The sequence below is a fragment of the Phodopus roborovskii genome, unplaced genomic scaffold (genome assembly GCF_943737965.1).
Source record: "Phodopus roborovskii unplaced genomic scaffold, PHOROB, whole genome shotgun sequence".
Classification (NCBI taxonomy): domain Eukaryota; kingdom Metazoa; phylum Chordata; class Mammalia; order Rodentia; family Cricetidae; genus Phodopus; species Phodopus roborovskii.
The window spans coordinates 3,834,135-3,854,795 of record NW_026126485.1 but is presented as its reverse complement, the minus strand read 5'-3'; the positions used below and the strand labels follow the sequence as shown (position 1 = coordinate 3,854,795).

Sequence of the window (20,661 nt, the reverse complement as noted above, 5' to 3'; positions counted from 1 at the left end):
AAATAGGGAAAAGCTAGCTGAGCTGCTTTAGAATGCAAAAGATGTCTTCGGCTTGCTCCAACCCTAAAGACCCAGAAACAACATAAGCCTCGGCACCTTGTTGCTCTTCATTTAAAGTCCCCCGAAAAAGCACTAATTTTCTAGGAACCCAGAAGGCTGGCTCTACATCACATGCCACCACTTGCCTTCCAACACTGGCAGTGGGGAATGCCAGGCAGACACACGGATATATTCTGTTGTTATTTCTAAGGCACTCTGGCTTGTATCCCCTTGAGGTCAGCAAATATAAGGGTTTTAAAGAAAAAGAAGAAAAGGAGTGTGTGAGAGAGAAAGAAGTCAGTCTGTATCATATCCCAGAATGGGGCCAAGCCATCTCTCCACCTCTGCCACAGGCATGTTCTTCCTCAAAGCATAATCCTCAATCTGTAAAAGACAGAAGTATCTTGTTAAGCCAGTGTGCTAAGACATTCTAATCTGAGTTTCCACAGGCCTTTCAAATAAACATTAAGTACCTGGCATATCTTGTTTTAACAGCAATCTACCGAGCCAAAGAGAGGTATTATCTGTCTGCCTACTTGCTTTACTCTCTAGGCAGAAAACAACATGCAACAGATGTCTGATGCTTAGAAGCCAGCAGGTGGGTAGAGGGGTGGGTGTGTGTGTGTGTGTGTGTGTGTGTGTGTGTGTGTGTGGTGGGTAGAGAAGGAGGGCTAGAAACAGGGTAATGGGCTGAAATCAAATTAAGACACAAACTGGGGTGAGTTACACACACACACACACACACACACCAGTTCATTGTCATGTAAAATGGATCCTACAGGTCTACTGTAAAGACAGTTATCTAGAGAAGCCACATATTTACCTGATCCTTCGAAACTTTCCCCACAGCAAAATATTTGGACTTTACATTGGAGAAGTAGAGTCCCGACACTGCTGAAGCAGGTGTCATTGCCAAGGAGTCTGTCAACCTGATGCCTGAAGAGAAACAGGAAGCAATGAGTGCCCAGGCAGGGAACTAACAGACTGAGTGAGCACTAAGTAAACTCATGCCTCCTAGGTAGACACAAAGACACCGTAAGAAGCTCCAATCACAGTCTCTAGTAAATTCTTGCCAGGTGGAAAACCAAATTCAGGATATGCATGTTATTATACCCAGTGGGAGCAAGCCTGAAAAAGACTGCATTCTTTCCCCCAGCGACAATTTGTCTTGACACTGAGTCTTCTCAGGTAGGACTGCTAGTCGAGTAAGAGAAGCACCCATAGACCCCCCCATGACTCTGTGAGGTCAGTCGGCAACAGGAATGAAGAACAAGCCCATAAAAGCACCAAGAAGGAAGGGTTCTCAGGACTGTTACTCTGCACTCCTCACTCTATGGACAAGAACAGGGCATCACCAGTGATTGAATACTTTCTAACGATCTCTAGCTCACTCACAGGAAATGTGGCTCTCACCTAGATGTTACCCACCCAGAGCTTTTTCTACAGACCCAGACCCAATGCCACTCCCAGTTTCTTTGATATGGATTCAACTTCACCAGCTTTGATAGCTATTTTGATTAATTCTACTGGGTTTGTGATTTAACCTGAGTCTTCTCAACTCCACAAGCTGTGCAGTAAGGATAGGACAACACAAAGCCTCAGAACAATGACTCTGCCCTGAGCCAAGGGCAATGAGGCTGTTATCTCAACAGAGCATCGATCAACTTTTAACTTTCAACTCTGGGACTCAACCCATAGAGAAAATGTAAGGGGGTGATGACTGCAAAGGAGCATAAACGTTAATAATCAGGAAAGGAAAGTGAGAAGGCTAAGGGAGGCTGTGAGCTTGCCAGTTTAGAGCCCAGAACCAGCCACCAGCAAGCAGCACAGGCCTGAGTAGACAGAAGACACTGCTAACAGGACAGAGGCTGGCCACCAGCTACTGTACTAAGAACAGAAAACCAGGTCAGGAAAGGCAGGGGGAAGAAAGGAGAAGGTAAATCCCCATCCAGGACGGGGCAAGAGTTCCAACTACTATGTCTAAAATAGTAAAAATACAATGCTGTGCTTTGGCTACTGCCAGGATTTCTGAATCTTCTTCGAATCCCCCATGACAGCGCCCCTTACCAGCAGGAAGTAGTTTGGAAAGAACAACACCCAAATTCCCAAATATTGTCTATAAATGTTTGTTTTCATTTAAATGGACTTTGTTATATAAAATAAATTAAAAAAAAAAAAGAAATGATACACACAAAAAAAAAAAAAAAAAAAAAAAAAGAAAAAAAAAAAAATGCTGTGCTTTGGAAGTGAAGTGTCAAAACAGATCCAAGTGAGAAAGGATGGGATGAGGGATGATTTCCTTCTAAGTTCTCCCATTTTATAAGAACTTTAACTGCATATGTCACTGATAAGTACATGCACTCAGTGAGCAAGGACAGCAACTCACTGTCTCCGACACACCTGTGGCCTGCTCAATGTTGGCCAGTCTCCACATGGTGAGTTTCTCGGTATGGTCAGGCTGGCTGGGGTAACCAGGAGCTGGCCGGATGCCCTCATACCGGAGTTTGCGCAAGTCTGTGACACCCAACAGCTCATTACTACAGTAGGCCCACAGTTCTCGGCGAACTCTCTCATGGAGCTCCTCTGCAAAAGCCTGGGAACACAGAAGAGACAGGCACAGTCAAGCAGAAGCAACCTGTGGCCTCCAGCCCTGCACCACAATGGCGCAGAACCACTTTCCCTACCATGCCACAGTCAGGAAAACCTGCACTTTCATTAGCAGCTCTGAGACTCAATGGTGCTCTCAACTATGATCTGAAGTATCATATTTAGTAATCTGAGAATTCTCCACCATTTTCCTGAAGTCAGTGGGACCATAGATTTACCAGAAATGTACTGGGACCACAGGCACAGCTGCATTCTCCATCACCTGCAGAAAAGAAAGGGGACAGGACCTCCCACAGCTTGGCCTGCCTCACCCCACATGCAGCAGAGATAACTCTACAAAAGTTGCCAATATTAGAAAAGACTTTAAAGCAGAAATCTGACTTTAATTCTGGGGGGGGTTACCAGTAAAAAAGTATAATACTAATCAAAGGAAGACTAATTCAGAGATAAGAGCACAACAACCAACTAGGAAAACACTGGAGGTTTCTCTTTGCTAAAAGATGACACATGGCATTTGGGAGACACAGGACTTAATGTCACAGATTTTAAAGGTTGCTACATTTTCTGACACTGTCACGGGGCTCCAACAACCATTCTCCACTTCAACACCCCAGTATCTGCCAATGCCTTACCTCTGCCAGCCGGTCTCCCAATGCCTTCACCATGATGCTGCTGTAGTCATCGCCATCATCCTCATAGGCCTTACTCAGTTCTTCAACCCCAAAGCAGGCAACAGCAAACAGACCCAAGTAGTCTCGGACACCAGAATGCAGAGGAGCAATGAAGTCTGAGAGGCAATGGTAGGGGTCTGTGCTGGAAGAGTCCTTTTCAGCCTTAAAACCCAAGCATTGGGCAGAGAAGCCATTAGCATGGCATGGTAGAGAGCAAGATGAATGTAAGCCTTAGGACATAGAATGTCTGCCTGCTTCACTCAGCTCTGCCCAGCACTCAGAATGGTGTCTGGCACACAGTGAGTATGCAACAGATACTTGCTGAATAAACCAATGACTATGGTTTGAGAGTGTTCATACACTAATCCACAATCACTCAACACAGCCATGTGGGGCCCACAGGCACCGCAGCGTGGCGGGTGGAGCCATCATCCTTGATTACTGTCTTTCTTGCAAGATGGCTATCTCTGGAGTTCTTTTCTTGCTCGCCTACATGCTTCTCCCCCTTGAGTTTTGCCATATTACAAAGCAGCACATGGTTCTCATCAGATGTGGCTGCTTGATCTTAGACTTCCTAACATTCAGAACAATGAACCAAACTAAACATTTTTTCTTTATAAGTCTCCAGTCTTAAGTAGTTCTTATAGCAACAGAAAACAGACTAAGACACAAATAAAATGAGATTTTTAAAAATACATGATGTAGCATATATAATTAGCAACTAGTAGATTTGCTCATTTACACACGGACTAAAAACTTCTGAACACCTGCAGGCACTATGCTAGGGACAAGAACCTTAACAATCAGAGTAAACTGTGTTTTCAATTCACACAAACATGTTTGAGAAGACGCCAACAAACTGCTGAGGTCAAGTGCATACGGGCCCGGTGTTGTCCACCATGGTTAGAAGACTTCTGAGAACACACTAAGACAGCCTGAATAAAAGAATCTGTTCAGGGCCTAGGAATCAGAGTTGGAAAAAATGTCAGTCTAGAAACCACAAAGCTCTGTTTGATCTTTACTACCATACAAGTCAGGTACAGACTTGCAGGCCTATAATTTCAGTATGAATAAAGATCAAAGGTCCCTTAGTGGCACATCAAGTTTGAGGCCAGCCAGGGACACTGAGACCCTGTCTCAAAACCACACCCCATCCGCCGCCGCCACCTCCACCACACACACACATTCTCTCTCTCTCTCTCTCTCTCTCTCTCCCCCCCTCTCACACACACACACACACACACACACACACACACACACACACACACACACACACGAATCTACTTTTCTCTGGCTCTCTCCACAGCACAGGAGTCTATCTTCCACTGTTTTACTCTCAGCTGGTAAATGGCCCCTTCCCTGCTAAAGCTATCAAAGTCTTATACACATCATGGTCAATAAAAAGTTAATACCTTATAACTAATACTTCCTAAGAACTTATCACTTATTGTTCTTTATAGAACACTAATTTAGCTCTCAGCAATCCAGTGAAGAAAGTGATCCACAAGCTCCAGTTCACAAGCAAGAAATCTGAGGCATAAAATTTGACCCCATAGGTCCAGGAGACCCATCAGTTCTACAAACAAATGCTCCTAGATACATAGTACTGCTCTACACTGACCAATTAATCAAGGAGTAGTCATTCAGAATCTCCCAATCCATTTGTTAATCATGAGAGCAAGTGCAGCCTGACCCTGGGCAGAGAATAAGCCAGTGGCTGCAGGTCAGAAGATATAAGTGTTCCAGAGCTCAGGGACAGAGGTGAATGAAGGGTCAGTCCATTTTCCAGTAGTACTCTACTGCCCTTTGATTTAAAAAATGAAAAAGAAGCAAGAGAGGGACACAAAGCTACTCTGCAGTAGACAGGTCACTGGTCCCACTGTGCCTCAGAAGGGATGGCAATCAGAGAGCTACTCTGAACAAAAGGCTCCCAGAGTAATGAGGCGCTCAGCTACAATTTTTCAGTGCCCTGCAGATCGCCTCCTAATAAAAGGCTATCCACGGAGGCAATACATATCTATGGTCCAGTTCCCCTTTCTAGGGACTACTAAAAGAGTTCCCTGAGAATCCATTGCAGTAAATACCCTTATACAGCATGTCCAGACTTCCCAGACACAACAGGAATCATAGTATTTAATTCATTCTGGAAGTGAAAGGACAGCAGAGGAAAACCAAGGACTGGAGGATGAAAGAACGGGCTCAGGAGAGGTATCTGGCCTGAGCTACCAGTCAAAGAAAAGTCTCTGATTCCCTAGCAAGAAAGGGTCAGAGCTCAACACTGGAGCTCCCTGCCCTGGGTCCTGTGGTGTCTGAGCCTGTACAAACAGAGTAAAGCTGAAATAGTTCTCACATAATTCCTTATGGCACTAAAACCCAAATTTAAGAATCCCATCCGTTGTTACTAGTAAAAACCTGTCACTATGAGCTGCATTATGACAAAAGGCAATGCTGCCAATTTTAAACTACAAAAATATTAGTAAAACTAAAAAAAGTAACTTACTACTAATTAATAAATTCTGGCTCCAATTCTTGACTGAGACAATTGTGTCCAGCTAAAGTCTTTGCATGGTGCTTGCATTTTTAAAGGTGAGATGAAAAACAAACACAGACAGGGTATTCTTAGAACCGTTACAAGGAGAATACAGCCAGGGTGCACTCAAGGAGGCCTTCCTCTCTGCACACGAAGCTCAGGGCCAGCTCACGCTACCCATTTTTTTTCCTTCTGTGAAGTGAGGCATAAGCTGCCTAACAACAGCACCATGAAACAGTTACACTATGGCTATATTACTCCGACTTCAGCACCTGTGAGGGCGGACGTTCTGGGATATTTGTCCTCACCAGACTTCCCTTTGAGACAGTAAGCCATGTAACAGTTTTTAATAGCATACTCAGATGAAAAGCAATTGTTACGGAAAGCAAATGCCCCCTAGTTTCAAGAGATAAGGGTACTAAAGACTGAAAGCACGTGTGTGTGACAACTGGACCAGCAGCACTGTTCCCTATCAGCAGGGAACTCCTGACCGACCTCACGGACACCCATGTTGGTACCTTCTCTCCATCCTCACAGATGCTTAAGACTCAGACCTCTGGAGGCTGTTTGCAATGAGATTTCTTATTTATTTCTCACTGACACTTAACGTAGTTCCCAAGCCTGAGAGTCAAAGTGGTACACTCGTTGTCCACACATATCCATACCTGCTGCCGCAGCCCATAGAAGGTGGCTATGGGCTCTGAAGCCTGGGGCACCACACCCTCTGCATACAAGTGGATATCATCTTGAACACTCTGTGCTGGCCAAAATCCAACCACACCCCTGGCCTGGAGTTTCTTCTGACTTATCAATATGTTCAGCATATTCTGAGCATCATCATATACCTTCCTGGCTTCTTTACCTATTAAAAAATAAGAACTCATTTAAAGATGCCAATAGCAACAGTTCTTTTTTAAAACACTGCTGTTTCTCCTGCCCCTACCCTCTTCTCCATCCTCATACAGACTCTCAGCTGTGCCACGGGTACAGTCTGAAACAGAGTACACAGAGGCTAGTAGGTCCATGAAACGAACCCGCACAGTGTGCCTCCTCTAGTTCAATCTGTTTATACTTTCTCATTTAGTAGAATCCAGAGAGCTAAATCAAAGGTACCCAGAACAGTTTTGTCAGAAAGAGGGCAAGACTTGGCATTCCACATAAAACCCTATTAACTTCACAGTGATATATGAGGATGAGACAGGGCGAGCCATGATGTGTAGCCCAAATCCTCTTAAATAGCATTGGTGCTGTATCTGAAGAGCTTCAGCACCTATGTGGTAAGCACCTGACCAGTTCTGGGACACCTTCCATCAGCTCCCATTAGCTGTCAGTAGACAACACTGTGCTGCCCTACCTATGTGAAGGGTAGTCCATCCCTTCACAGCTGGCTGTGGTGGCACAGGAACAGTACAGTAGCAAGTGTCTCACCCAATCCTCCTGACTACTCATCAGTACTTGGATCTCAGCATCCTAACATACCCATCCGAAATCTAACAACTGTCTGGTTTCCCTGGCTCTCTCCAGTCTGAACCTCATGGATCACCAGTACTCCTCCTGAATGTCTCTAAGAGAGGTGGATGGGGGTGAAGCGCCATCCTTCCTTTTGTATTCTAGGTAAAATGAGAGCTGCAGTTCCCTACACGGGCACCCATGTCCAAGGCTTCTCATTCTCTTTGGTTTGACTTATTCCTTCTTTATTTCAGCTTCCTATCCTTAGGCCCAGCCTCAGCAATTCCCATGGAATCTTCAATAACAGTTCACATACCACCATTGGCAGGAAGCCCACTCAAATTTCCTGCTGGAATTCTAGCCCCACTTCTTACGTGAGTGGGACCCCAGGCTGAGCCATAGCAAGAGCCCAGCAACACCTAGTACTGTCAGCTGCACCAGTGAGTCAGTACTAAACCAAAGGGTTATCACCTTTTGTTCTGTCTCTGCTGAGCAGAGACCAATATGTAACCGATGTCAGTGAGTACATTAATTTAAAGAATGAATGAATGAAAGGCCAAATTTACCCACATAAGGACAAACAATGAAAAGTTCACCTGAAAGTTGAGCAATATGGAAGCAGCTATATCCTGTGCAAATTAAACATTTAGTGCATCCTCTCAAACCACCTTCAGAGTCACATCCTGAATACCAGACAGGAAGGATTTACTAACCTACTGTTTTGTCGTTAAATATCTTGGGGAAGCCTCGATTTGGGTACTTGCCACGGAGCTGCCAGACATCGAAGAAAGGTTTCCAGTCAATGTAGTCCACTAGCTTTTGTAGGTTATAGTCTTCAAAAACCTGGGTCCCAATAAAGGTGGGCTTCACTAGAGGAAAGAGACACAGCTGTCAATGCCACACCGGCTGGGAGAGCACTCATATGGTCATACACTGAGGTGTCCTTCCCTTCTCCTCACTTGCAGCTTACTCCCATGCCTGTCTCCCTCCTGTCACCTGTAGGAGTTGTCTTACCAAGAGGGGATCCTTAAATTATCATAGAGAAGGAATTTCCCCATGAAGCTGAGTGACTATCTCATGCTGTAAACTCCTCCCTCCGCCATTTCATCCCCACCATGTCTAAGAAAAAGGGAAGCCTTTAGTACACTCCTGTGTGTACAGATGGTGGTAATGTTAAAAAAAAAAAGACTGCTGTAGAAGGGCATGTGTAGTACACTACTTATACAAAACTTACAAACATGAACCAATAGCCTTCACAGCATACACACACACACACACACACACACACACACACACACAAACACACACCCCACAGATTGTAAGGGCATATACAGAAATGCAGCCCCAAACTCCAAACTGTGGCTACTTCCACAGGGAAGGAACAAATATAGCACTGCCGTTATGGATGAATATCTTTGATTTTTTTAAAGAAGATTTATTAAATCATAACTTATTTCGTAGGTTGAGTAATGGAATACACAGGCATTCAGGAATTGTTCTCTGCATGTCAAGTCTGAAGCATATCCAACATATAATTCTAGGGACTCTATAGGCCCTCAAACAACTCAGGATACCAAGGACAAAATGCCACATGGATACTGGGCCAGAGGCCAAGGGGCCAGTGCTAATGCCAACTCTATACTTCCCTGTGACTAGGGATCCAGGGACTCGCTGTTCCATCCACTGTTAATAGCTGCTCTGAAGAACATGGGCCACTCAGGGCCAGGGGAGAGCAGAAGAGCTCTTAACTGAGCTGGAATCTCTGCCTTCCTGTACCAGTGACTCTTCCCCATCTGCTCTGCCATCTTCATACAATCCGGGGCTGCCCCACGTTTTAACCACTACCGTATAGGTTAGTTTGTTAACAAAGTCGGCAGAGTCCTTTTAGGAGAAACAAGAGAAACGACTGACATCCCCAGACCAAAGAGACCCCTTGCTAGGTGGGTGGCAGTGACCTGTAGCTGTGGAGTTACCAAGTGCAGGGTGCTCTTCATCAAGCTTCGAGCCTGAGTTCTAAGAGTGTTTCAGGCTCTACTTCCCAGGGCCTATAGAGAAAGCCCTGCTTTCTTACTGGTTTCACCTCATACAGCTCCCTCAAGTGGGCTATCCTCAGAACATTCAAAGGCCATACCTTGGGACCCCATATCCCTCAGGCAGCAGGGTAGAGCTAGTGATGTCATCATAAGGGGGTGAAAAAGGCAATCCAGGAAGTATCTCCATCACTAGCAGATATTATGGGCCTTCTCAGGGTCTTTCTAGCAAAATATATATTTGGATGTGTGACTTTCCCTGGTGCCTCTAGACCACTTTCAGAGTAAAAGATAAACAGCAAACTATCATAGCATGAACTCTGTTGTAGTGACTTGTATTTCTTCAAAGATTTTCACATTAGTATCTTTTTTTACCCTGTCAACATTTCCATAAAGCAATCCTCCTTTACACATCAGTGCTTGTCAAATGTAGAAGAAAGACAGACACTCAAGGTCACACAGGGAATCAGAGCCAGGAAGGAGCCAGGCCAGGATGAGCACCCGGGCCTCCCAGCTTCCAATTTGGCACTCTTTCCACTAATTCCACTGAACCCAGCAGGAATGAAATTAGAACATAACACACCTACATTTCCAATTTAATCCTCTACTCTGCCGAGCATGTGTAGAACACAGATGTCATGAACACTGGGAGCTGGTTCCAGACATTACTTTGGAAATACAGATTCCTTTAAGACACCCACCCCCCCTTCACCCGGTCTCTGTTTTGCATTTGTGCCTCAAGTCTCTCTGAGCCTGTCAAAATATCTTATGCATAGTATCCCCTTGTGAATACCTATGTGAGGTAAGAAAGGGAGCAGAAATAAAACAGGAAGAAACCACATAAGAGAAATTCAAAGGGAAGCATCCAGAGACAGAACATGAGAGCAAAAAGGATCCAGCTTTTCAAGACCCATGAATGCAGTTATTTTATATTTCAGACATTCTAAATGAGTCCTTTAGCCTGCATACAACTCAGGTCAGTCGAGGAGGCTCATTCAAGCAAACACAGAGAAGCAGAAAGGCTACAGAAGCTTGGTAGAAGCTTGACAACTATTCAAGTTATTGGCTGAAGTTGGAGTTTCTTAAATTAAAATTAAGACAATAAACATGCTTGTTACAAGAGTCATCAGAAGCCGGGTGGTACTGGCGCACACCTTTAATCCCAGCACTTGGGAGGCAGAGGCAGGTGGATCTCTGTGAGTTCAAGACCAGCCTGGTCTACAAGAGCTAGTTCTAGAACAGCCTCAAAAACCACAGAGAAACCTTGTCTGGAAAAAAAAAAAAAAAAAAAGAGTCATCAAATCAGCCATGGTGAATCCATCTCACAAAAGTTTGTGGCACTCAAAAAGGTCTTCCTATCCACCTTCTTTTCAACTAGGGTGACTCATTACTATCCTCACTTGCAGGTTCATTTGTAGCAGAGTAATGGCAAACAGTCCTAGACATTGTCAGGTTTGACAGCCACAGACCTGGGTGAGGTTCAGACAGCCAATCAATGTGGAAACCATTTTTTCTGGCTTGACTTAGGGATAAGTATTTTCTCTCCTGTTGAAGAAAATGGTAATTTAGTTAAAACTTCTTAGCCTTTCTATCTCTACAATGAAAACATAACCAAGAAAGTTTTGCAAACAAAACAAACAAATGAACAAAACCAAATGCTTTTAAAGGATAATCCTTATTCTTTCCCAACCAATATGGCTTCACACTGCCACCAAAATAGGAGAGAGTAAAGAGCAACACGTGTGGTTGTGGTTGTAAGACTGACCCTGCAGCCTTTATCAGTTCTTTCAGGACACATGAACTTGGAGTTAACTGCCCTGCCAAAACTAGCCTGAGGACCAGAGCAGGGTAGACCCAAGGACCTGTCAGCTGTAAGCAAACAGGAGACTGGAAAGAAGCTATCAGCAGCACCTACAGCTCTCAAGCACCTTAGAAACATGTCACTTGTTTATTCTCTCTTTCACATTCCTAGCAACTCCCTTAATGTCCACACAAAGATGGACGGCAGACAAGCCTAGGAACTATCCTAGTGACTTAGAAGAGTAATTATGGAGTCCCTGAAGCCTAGAGGGGACCATTCCTGGCACATGACTCGGAATAGCAGACAAGTTGAGCCAATACTCAGGAAAGGCTGGAGAATGACTAATTAACACCACCATTTTCCCCTCAAGAATAAGTCTGAGAACATCATTTTAGAATGGCTTAGCTCATATTTTTGGGACGTCTGTGAGCTCACGTTTCACTTATTCCCACAGGTCCGGTGTCCACCATACAGCCTAATATCTACTGAGGATTCAGAATGTTGGGCTGAATACAGTTTAAAAAAATATTCCCAAGTGTTTTCAGACATAGTCTTGCTATGCAGCCCAGGCTGGCTTCAAACTTATGATCCTCTTTTCCCATCTAAGTGCTGGGGTTATAATCATGCAAGTCCATGTCCTACTTATAATTCATTATAAAATAAAATTTAAAAGAATCAGGAATTTAGATACCAAAAACTCAAGTTCGTGCTAGGAAATACACTTCTCTCAAAGGACTCCTCAAAACAGTCAATAAAGCCCATGAAAAACCATGGATCACTCTGCTTTTATCACTCTGCTTTTACCTTGATAGACTCATAGTGTTCCTGTCTAATGTCTTCATACTCTTCTAGTATTTCTTCAATGAAGTCATCTTTCAGATTTTCATCTAACAGCTGAGAACACTGAAACGCAAGATAAAGTTCAACAACCATCAGCAAAGGAAGATAAAGTCCATGGGGCGGGTGAGATAGCTCAGCAGGTGAAGATGCTTGTTGCCAGTCTGACAACCTGACTGTAATCCCTAGGACCCATGCATGGTAGAAGAAGAGAACCAATTTCCACAAGTTATCTCTGATCTCCATACATATACGGGGCCCCATCACCCGACCACCTCCACCCCACAATAACACCTCATGATACACTCAACTCAGTGTAATAGTGATTACTGTATAAATTCCACATACATGAATAAACAGATCTGAAATGTTTCCTTTCAGAAGACAGCATAGAAACCGTGGTCACTGTCATCCAGAATGCCCCATGTTGGTAGAGTCTCCCAGATCACCAGGCCCTTCAGTAAATGTCTTTCCCTACAAAAATCTTGAGTTGTCAAACTATGCTTTCATTGAAAACTATAAATGGGATTAAGGACGGAAGAGGCCGCTTAGCTCTTTTCTATCTTACACTGAGTTTCTAGGCAAGTAACTTGGAAGCTGAAGGACTATGTGATTATTCTCTCACATGTCGCCCAGCTGTTGTAGCCTATTACTCAGCAAACACATGAGAATGACAATCGGGATTTACTACAAGAGAAGGGCAGGGGAAAACACCTGAGCAAGGTTTTCTGTTTTGTGCACTAAGGAACTCTCTAGTACTTTGGGTTTTGAATATCTGGTGGCTGCTTTTTGGTTGAGTCAGCTGGCCCTGTCAAGTGTTCTTAGATCTGGAACAAGGTCATTTTAAAATTCTAGCACTGATCAAAGAAATTTACTAATATTTGTAAAATTAAAGGCATCTGTCAATCTGGCCAGATGTCCAAGTGCAAGGCAATTTGGTGCCATCCTTCAGCTGTTGCTTACTTCTGTCAGCGTCCCTGAAAGCACAGGATGCTAACAGGGCTTACTTCCAGCAAGAAAAGCACTGCAGCGGCACACCGCGAACGTCCACGTGGCATTTCACCTGCTCCTTCACATTTCTTCAGGAGAACTTGCCGAGACAAAACACCTCAGCTCTCAATGCTTTCTTTGTTCCCTCTTCACAACACATTTCAAATAAAAAGACCCCACACTTACCACCACCACACTCTTGGATGCATCCAGGACATGGATTACAGGCGCACTGTATCGTGGTGCTATTTTAACTGCTGTGTGGGTTCTGAAAATAAGGATCAAGAAAAAAAGCATACCCATCAGTGCTGATGGCTCTTTGCTCAAACAACTTGAGTTCAGAACCATTAGAGGTATTATGTTTCTACAGTATTTTCAAGAAAAAGACTTCAAGGTACTTTACTTACAATATTGAACTTCAAATTTCCCTTACAAACCAAGAATGACTTTTCATCATCCTGAGATGGGAAAACAAGGTGAAATGACATGGACTAATAGGCCTAGGCTCCAATGGAGTCTGACAAAATGAGAAAGGTTTGTTCTTAGTTATCTGACAACAAGGAGTGAGTTCCAGCCCAGGCACTCATCACAGTCTGCTTGAGCCAAGGGAAGAACCAGTCCCTGGCAGTCACAGGTCAGCTTCCTCTTTCCAAATGAGCTGGGAGAAGAGCCAGTGCCCCAGGGAAGCAGGAAGCAGGCAGAAGACATAGGACACAGATCTGACTGCTGCTTCCTCTTTGAGAGAGACATCTATACCCTTGGCCTCACCCCACCTCCTACTTGTAAAAAGAAACCCCAGACCCGACATGCAACAAAAAACAGAAAGAGGCAGGAATACAGTTGAGGGGTATAACTCTTGCTACAATGCAGAAAGTCCTAGGCTCAATCAATCCCTAATATCACAAAAGTGAATCAATTAATTAAAACAAAGCATAGAAGTAACAAAATATTGCACTGAGATTTGCTCAGCCCCAAGTTTCTATTGCCAAACTTCTAACGTGCAGATACTAGGAACAACCTTAATTCTTAAGTATCACATTTAACATGTTAAAACATATTGTTCTGATTGCTAGGTGCTTATAGCAATGGTGTAGGCTATGTATCAACAATTTCATTAAGAAATATACAAAATTAAGTGAGAACTGGAAACAAATACAGCCTCCCTTTGAATGGTTAAAGTGGGGCCTGACGATGGAGAAAAGCGGTTCACAGGATGGCTTACAGCAGTTCCCACTAGGTGTTTCCTGTTCTTTCCTCCTTCCAAATAAGCTATTTTCATATTCTTTCCCTTAGTCAAAGTGTATTATAATCTTATGTTTCCCACCATGGCCTACTCTAGAATTAACATATTTTTATCAACACTGCATAGCTGGTGCTTTAACTTGGCTGGTGAGATGGCTCAGCGCCAGTAAACGTGCTCACTGCACAAACCTGATCACCTAAATTCAATGCCCCGAGCCCATATAAAGGTAGATGAAGAGTCAGTGAGATGTCAGCATGGTGACATAAACTCAATCCTTTGGACCCACATAGTAGAAAGAAAACTCTTGTCCCCCAAGTTGTCCTCTGACCTCTATATGTACACCATAGCATACTCACACTCAAGAGAACCAACTCCACAAGGTTGTCCTCTGACCATCACACACACTCTCACACTTTTTAAAACCAAAGGAGAAAAAAAATAGAGATGAAAAAAATCAAGATGGAAACAGAAGAACAGCTTCAAAATTGCATTCCATGAAATCCTACACACCCTACATTTTAAGCTTCCCTACCAAAAACTCATGGTCAAAGTAAAGAGGAGGATAAAATCACCTTACTTCTGATTGATTAAACACACTCAGAAAATTATCTCTACCTTACAACAATGTGACTTTCCATTAAATTTAAAAAAAAAAAAAAAAAAAAAAAAAAAAGGAAATTGCAAAACCTACTGACTGGTTTTGCATCAACTTGACACAAGCTAGAGTTATCAGAGAGGAAGGAGCCCCAGTTGAGGAAATGTGTGGACTATTCTTTTATACTATGTGTCACTGTGATTTGTTTAATAAAGAAGTTGACTGGCCAACAGCTGGACAGGGTAAGGTTAGGTGGAAAAACCAGATTAAGGACAGTGGGAAGAAGAAGGGAGGAGTCGGAGGAGTTGCCAGCGAGACACGAGAGGAAACAGAAGGTGCAAGATAAAAGAGCAGTAATTTCATGTGGCAGAATGTAGATTAATACAAATGTGTTAAATTTGTAAAAGTTAGCTAGTAACAAGTCTGAGCTATTGGCCAAGCGTTTATAACTAATATTAAGCCTCTTTGTGGTTATTTGGGAGAGGCTGTTAGGACATCAAATGGAAAAAAAAAAAACAACAAGACAAACAAACAAAACAACAAAAGAAATGCCTCCAAGAGATCCAGCTGTAAGATATTTTCCTAATTAGTGACTGCTGAGGAAGAACCCAGCTCACTGTGGGTGGGGCCATCCCCAGGTTGATGGTTCTGGGTTCTATAAGAAAGCAGACTGAGCAAGTCATGAGGAGCAAGCCTATAAGCAGCATGTCCATGGATTCTGTCCTGTTTGAGTTCCTGTGCTGACTTCCTTTGATGAAGAGCAGCAATGTGCAAGTATATGCTGGATTCCTTCCCAGCTTGCTTTTTGGTCATGGTGTTCCATCACAGCAATAGAAACCCTAACTAAAACAGTGTAACTGGCTATACATTAGTTAAATTTAACAGCTGACTTTCAGGATGTATACCTTGTGAAGTTCTGTCTGTAACAAGGTTAGATTTCCATTAAGTTCCCACATGTAATACCACATCACCATACTGCAGATAAAATAACAGTTGGTTTTCTCTTTTATAAATACAGGTTTAAAAGGGACACTTCAAGAATACTCCCATTAGTCTCTGACCCCTAACCTTCAGCCTTTCTAAAGACTGAATGGTCTTGTACTCAAATGTCTGGGAGCACAGGTCTGGTTCATGCTGCTACTGGAAATGTCACAGCTTATCACCCTCAGAAATCTGTCTCATGAAATCATACAAGTCCTTAACTGTCATCTGGCAAAGGGAATAATTAGCCACTGCAGTACCCGTGATCATCTGAGAAGAAGCAACCAGGGGTCTTAGGAGAATTTTTCTTTTGTCTGGTGGCTCCTGCCAGAGTCTCCAGCCTACACATTCCAGACCTTCCAGTCACATGAGCCAATCCCTCAAAAGAAATTTTTCACTCTAGGAGGAGCTCCAAAATACCTATTATTTCACTTTTGCACTAGAAAAAGGAAACAAAGAAAGAAAATCTGCACACTGTGGAACCACCAAATTGAGTGTTCCAGCTTGATATTATCGCCTGCCAACCATCAAGTCTTCCATGTAAGAAATGCTGCAAAAGCCCAGTGTCTCTTGCCATGACCATGATTCCAGGAAGAACTTGAACCAAACACTGCCATGTGACTCAATGTGGACATCCTCCTCTTTATGCCTTTTACACTAACTGACTTCCTAGTTCATTTTCATTAGTGTGTCTCTATTACAAGGTCAGAGTGTCTTCAAGGGGATTTGTAATTACTTAGCAAGACTCCTGCTTGAATAGAGTAGGCATAAGTTCAAGAAACATCTTTCTGAAAAAACAAAACAAAACAAAAAACCCACAATTTTGCTATTCAGTCTGATTTCAAGAGGGTTAAGAGTACATTATAATTCTTAGGAGCTGCCTGGAAGAAAAAAGATTACGGAAAAGATAACTACAAGCCAAAACAGGGTAATCACAAAGGAGTTTCCCAGAGTGGGCTCCAGAAGCCTTCTAACACTTCCCAGTGAAAGAATGGAAAGCTATACAACAAGGAGACAATGTGCTAAGTAAATTCCCCATGGTCATAAACAATGGCATCGAAGAGAATTCAAAGTGAGTATAGAGATCATCACACTGACTTACTTTGACGTGGTTGCTCCTCCTATCAACAATGGAATCTTTATAGCCAACCTCTCCATTTCCTTGGCAACAAAAATCATTTCATCCAGGGATGGAGTGATGAGTCCTGACAAGCCAATTATGTCTATTGTTAAAAAAAAAAAAAAAAAAAAACCAGTGAGAATGAGAATGAAAGAAAAAAGACCATTTTTTAAAAATTTTGTACTGAAGATCAGAAAACATAACATGTCAATTTCTAATTCTAGGAATTCAGTATTTGTTTTGGGTAATAAGAAGTGTAACTTAAATTAGCAGCAAAAATATTTGCAACAGATTTAGGAAGCCACACAAGAGAAATGATCTCTAGTTCATGATAATCTCAGACTTGACTACAAAAATAACTACCGGGGGGGGGGGGGGGGGGGGGGGGAATCGAACCCAACTGTTTTCCTCTAAGAAGCTAGCCCACTCCACCTCTAGAAGGCAGGAGGCCCATGGACACTCACACACCTCTTTCAAACCCTGACAGCCTGCAGTGCAGCTGGCTGCCTGAATGTCCCTCAGAGCTGGGCTTTACCATTCTCCAACAGACTCTTCTCAGGAGAATAATGCTGAATGCTACACCCAGCAGACTATGGCACAGTACCTGCTTTGTGGTCCAGAGCTGCTTGAAGTATCTTATCACAGGGAGTCATGACTCCTAAATCAATAACTCTGAGGCAGGAAATGAGATGTCAGAAAGTTAACAAGAGCCCAGAAGAGACAAAGCTGAAATGAACATTTTAGTTTTAGCCACTAAAAGCTGCTCTAATATAAATTGGAACCATAGTCATCCATGTTAGTATCCCCCCTCCCCCTTTGGTTTTTGTTTTGTTTTGTTTTCTAGAACAGAGGACTGAACCCAGAGCCTTGTGCAGCAAGCACTCTACAACTGAGCTAAATCCCTAACCCCCACATTAGTTTGGTTTTTTGTTTTGTTTTGTTTTTTAAGAAGAATAATATTATATTGTATAGATACTACAGTTTCCATCTGAAATGTGTCAGTATTTTAAAGGCTTGGCTCCCAGCTTGGCATTTTTATTTATTTTTATTTTTGTGTTGTTGAAGCAGGATCCCCATGCTTTCCTTGATTTTTCACATCCTGGGTATTGAGGCTTTTACATGACACTGTGTTGTCATAGGACCAAAAACAACAGGGCCAACAAGGGGCTGAAACCTCTAAAGTTATGAGCTGAAACAAACCTTCCCTATAAGTTACAGGTACCTACTACAGTGACAGACAGCTGACTGACACACTGCATTCTTACCCATTCATCGACTAATAGACACCCGGGTTGTTTCCACTGTATTGTGATTATTGAGTGGCAATCTAAACCTTCACCTTAACTCTTTATTGTAAGTACTACTCCACATACCCATTTTTAAAAAGGAATCATTTTAAGACAAGGTCCCATCACTCAATTTATTGGCAGTGGAGTTGGGGTATGAATAAGAAACTAAGACAAAAACCTATTGCCTCGTCCATTGAGGCCAGAAAAAAAGGTGCTGGTGGGAGCCAGCAGAGAGGAAGCACAGGAAGAGGTTAGGCCCTACACATAAGCAAGGAAGGGAAGACAGAGTGACTCACAGCCAGCACCAAGACAGGTCAGCGGGTCTCAAACAGAAAGACAACTCTGGTGGGCAAGCACCAAGACAGGACAGAGAGCAGGGTCTACAGAAATGGTTCAGCAGCTAAAAAGCCCTTGATGCTCTTGCAGAGGATCATAGTCCAAATCCTAGCAGCCATATTAAGTGACTCACAACCCCCTGTAATTCCAGTTCATGGGAACCTAATACCCTCTTCTGGTCTCCAAGGCATGCAAACACATACACCTAAGTTTTAAAATAACTATTAAAAACAAAGGGGGTTGGGGAGCAGAATAATCCTGAAGAATTTCAGAGAGGTACACAATCTGGAACTGGTAGAAACTAGGAAGTCTCTGAAGACCTTCTGCCTATTATACTCCATGTTATCTTAAGAAAGTTGTACTGTGTATTTTTTTCACTTAACCTTAGCATATCTGTTACATGTTTTAAAAATTAGAGCATGCATTTTCATTTATTATCAGAAATTCTTAAAACCAAACCAAAACTGACAGGTATGTGTAGTAGTGCATCCCAGAACTCAGAAGGGTGAGCAAAAGGATTGCCCTGAATTGGAATCCAGCCTGGGTTATATCTAGCAAGTTCCTGGATAGCTTGGGCTATATAGTCAAACTCTGGTCTTAAAACAAACAAAAGCTTAAAGTTTTGTTTTGTTGGGTTTTGCTTTTTGTTTGTGGTCGTTGTTTTGTGTTTTTTTTTTTTTTTTTTTTTTTTTTTAGTTAAGAACATCTCTAGAACATAGTATCAGTTGTCAATAGTGAGTGCTGAACATGGAAGTGGGCCGTAGGCTTGCTTATCAGGTTTACTACAAACCTTCTTATACTAACGGATTGGTATCTTGGTATTTTTTTACATGAGGTTTGTTTTGTTTTGTTTTGAATTAACCAAAACTATGGAACCCTCAACTGAAAGTGAAACAATTTCAGGTTGACAGCAAGTCACTGGGCTCTGTTAGAACTGTCAATGACAGATAGATGCTGGAGCTGATAACTCCTAGATTACTGTTATTTTTTAACATAGTAAAGAAAATCTAGTAACTAAAGAGCTTTTGTTTAAGATGACTAAGTATACACTGCTGAATATAAAACTAGGAAAAAGAGCAAATAGTTTTTAAATCAAGACAAAAAAGTATGCACCACCAAGCTGATTCTTTACATCATATGGTTTTGACATTTTCTGGCCTTTAATGAACGGCTGAACTGTCTCTCCAGCCCTGTATTATGTTTTTAAATCTGATTAAAAATCATCAGAATAATGACAATTAACTTGCTCTCACTGTGTTCTCGCGTTTTATCTTGCTACTTTCAGGCATGTCTTACATGCATGAAGAAAATCCAGGTGACTGGGGTGGTTGAACAGACAAAGGGAGAAGGTTGGAGGGCAAAGGACACAAACTATATACCACACACACCCAAAGGAGCAGAGGGCTTCTTAGACCCAGGGTCAAGAGCCACCATCACAAAATGGAACCCATGCTGTTTGCAACTGAGCCCAACTGGAAACTGGCCTGTATTTCTCAGCGATTGTGTTCATTGGCAGAACAAGATCCACGCAGTTCTCAGATTACACCCTGAAAAAAGACCTTGCAGACCAGGTCAAGGACTATGATTCTCTGATAAGAGAAGGCACTGCAGGCATTGAGTGGAGTAAGAGTGGTTCCAGTCAAACAGAGTCACTTGGAACCAGAAAAGTCCAGAGAAAAAGCAGAGACTGGTTAGGTTGCTACACAAACCCAGGCATCAAACAACAATGGTCTGGCTATGGGTGGTAAGCTGGCCATACCCTGCAAATATTGTATTACATGAAGCTTGGAAGAAGAGAAGCCAGGAACACACAAGGGTTTGGTATGAGTAGTGTTTTGAAACTGGTTATTTAGGGAGAAGCGTTTTTGTTTTTTGGGTTATATACAGAGTTCTGCCTGCATGTATGCCTCCATGAAGGAAAAGGACACCAGATGGTTGTGAGCCACCATGTAGTTGCTGAGACTAGAACTCAGGACCTCTGGAAGAGCAGTCAGTGCTCTTAACTGCTGAGCCATCTCTCCAGCCAGAGAGAGGTATTCTTAAGATAATAGCAACTAACTCCATTTTCAAAGTATCAGTTTGCTATTTCAATCCAAAAGGAGTCCTTTAAGCAGTACCATGACCATGTACATCTGGAGTCTGG

At 42.8% G+C, this 20,661-nt stretch overlaps 1 protein-coding gene across 1 annotated transcript in view; it reads right to left on the bottom strand.

Annotated features, from left to right (window-relative positions):
- Positions 1-242: 242 nt before the first annotated feature.
- The window catches only part of Mtr (5-methyltetrahydrofolate-homocysteine methyltransferase), an 87,100-nt gene continuing 66,681 nt past the window's right edge, over positions 243-20,661 (bottom strand). The window contains exons 23-33 of the mRNA XM_051194752.1: positions 17,498-17,565; positions 16,876-16,996; positions 13,141-13,222; positions 11,932-12,030; positions 10,796-10,871; positions 8,010-8,165; positions 6,513-6,709; positions 3,279-3,479; positions 2,440-2,632; positions 863-975; positions 243-423 (exon numbers count right to left, since the gene is read on the bottom strand). Of these exons, the coding sequence (XP_051050709.1) occupies positions 337-423; positions 863-975; positions 2,440-2,632; positions 3,279-3,479; positions 6,513-6,709; positions 8,010-8,165; positions 10,796-10,871; positions 11,932-12,030; positions 13,141-13,222; positions 16,876-16,996; positions 17,498-17,565 (1,393 nt within the window). The 3' untranslated portion in view covers positions 243-336. The remainder of the gene's footprint in view (positions 424-862; positions 976-2,439; positions 2,633-3,278; positions 3,480-6,512; positions 6,710-8,009; positions 8,166-10,795; positions 10,872-11,931; positions 12,031-13,140; positions 13,223-16,875; positions 16,997-17,497; positions 17,566-20,661) is intronic.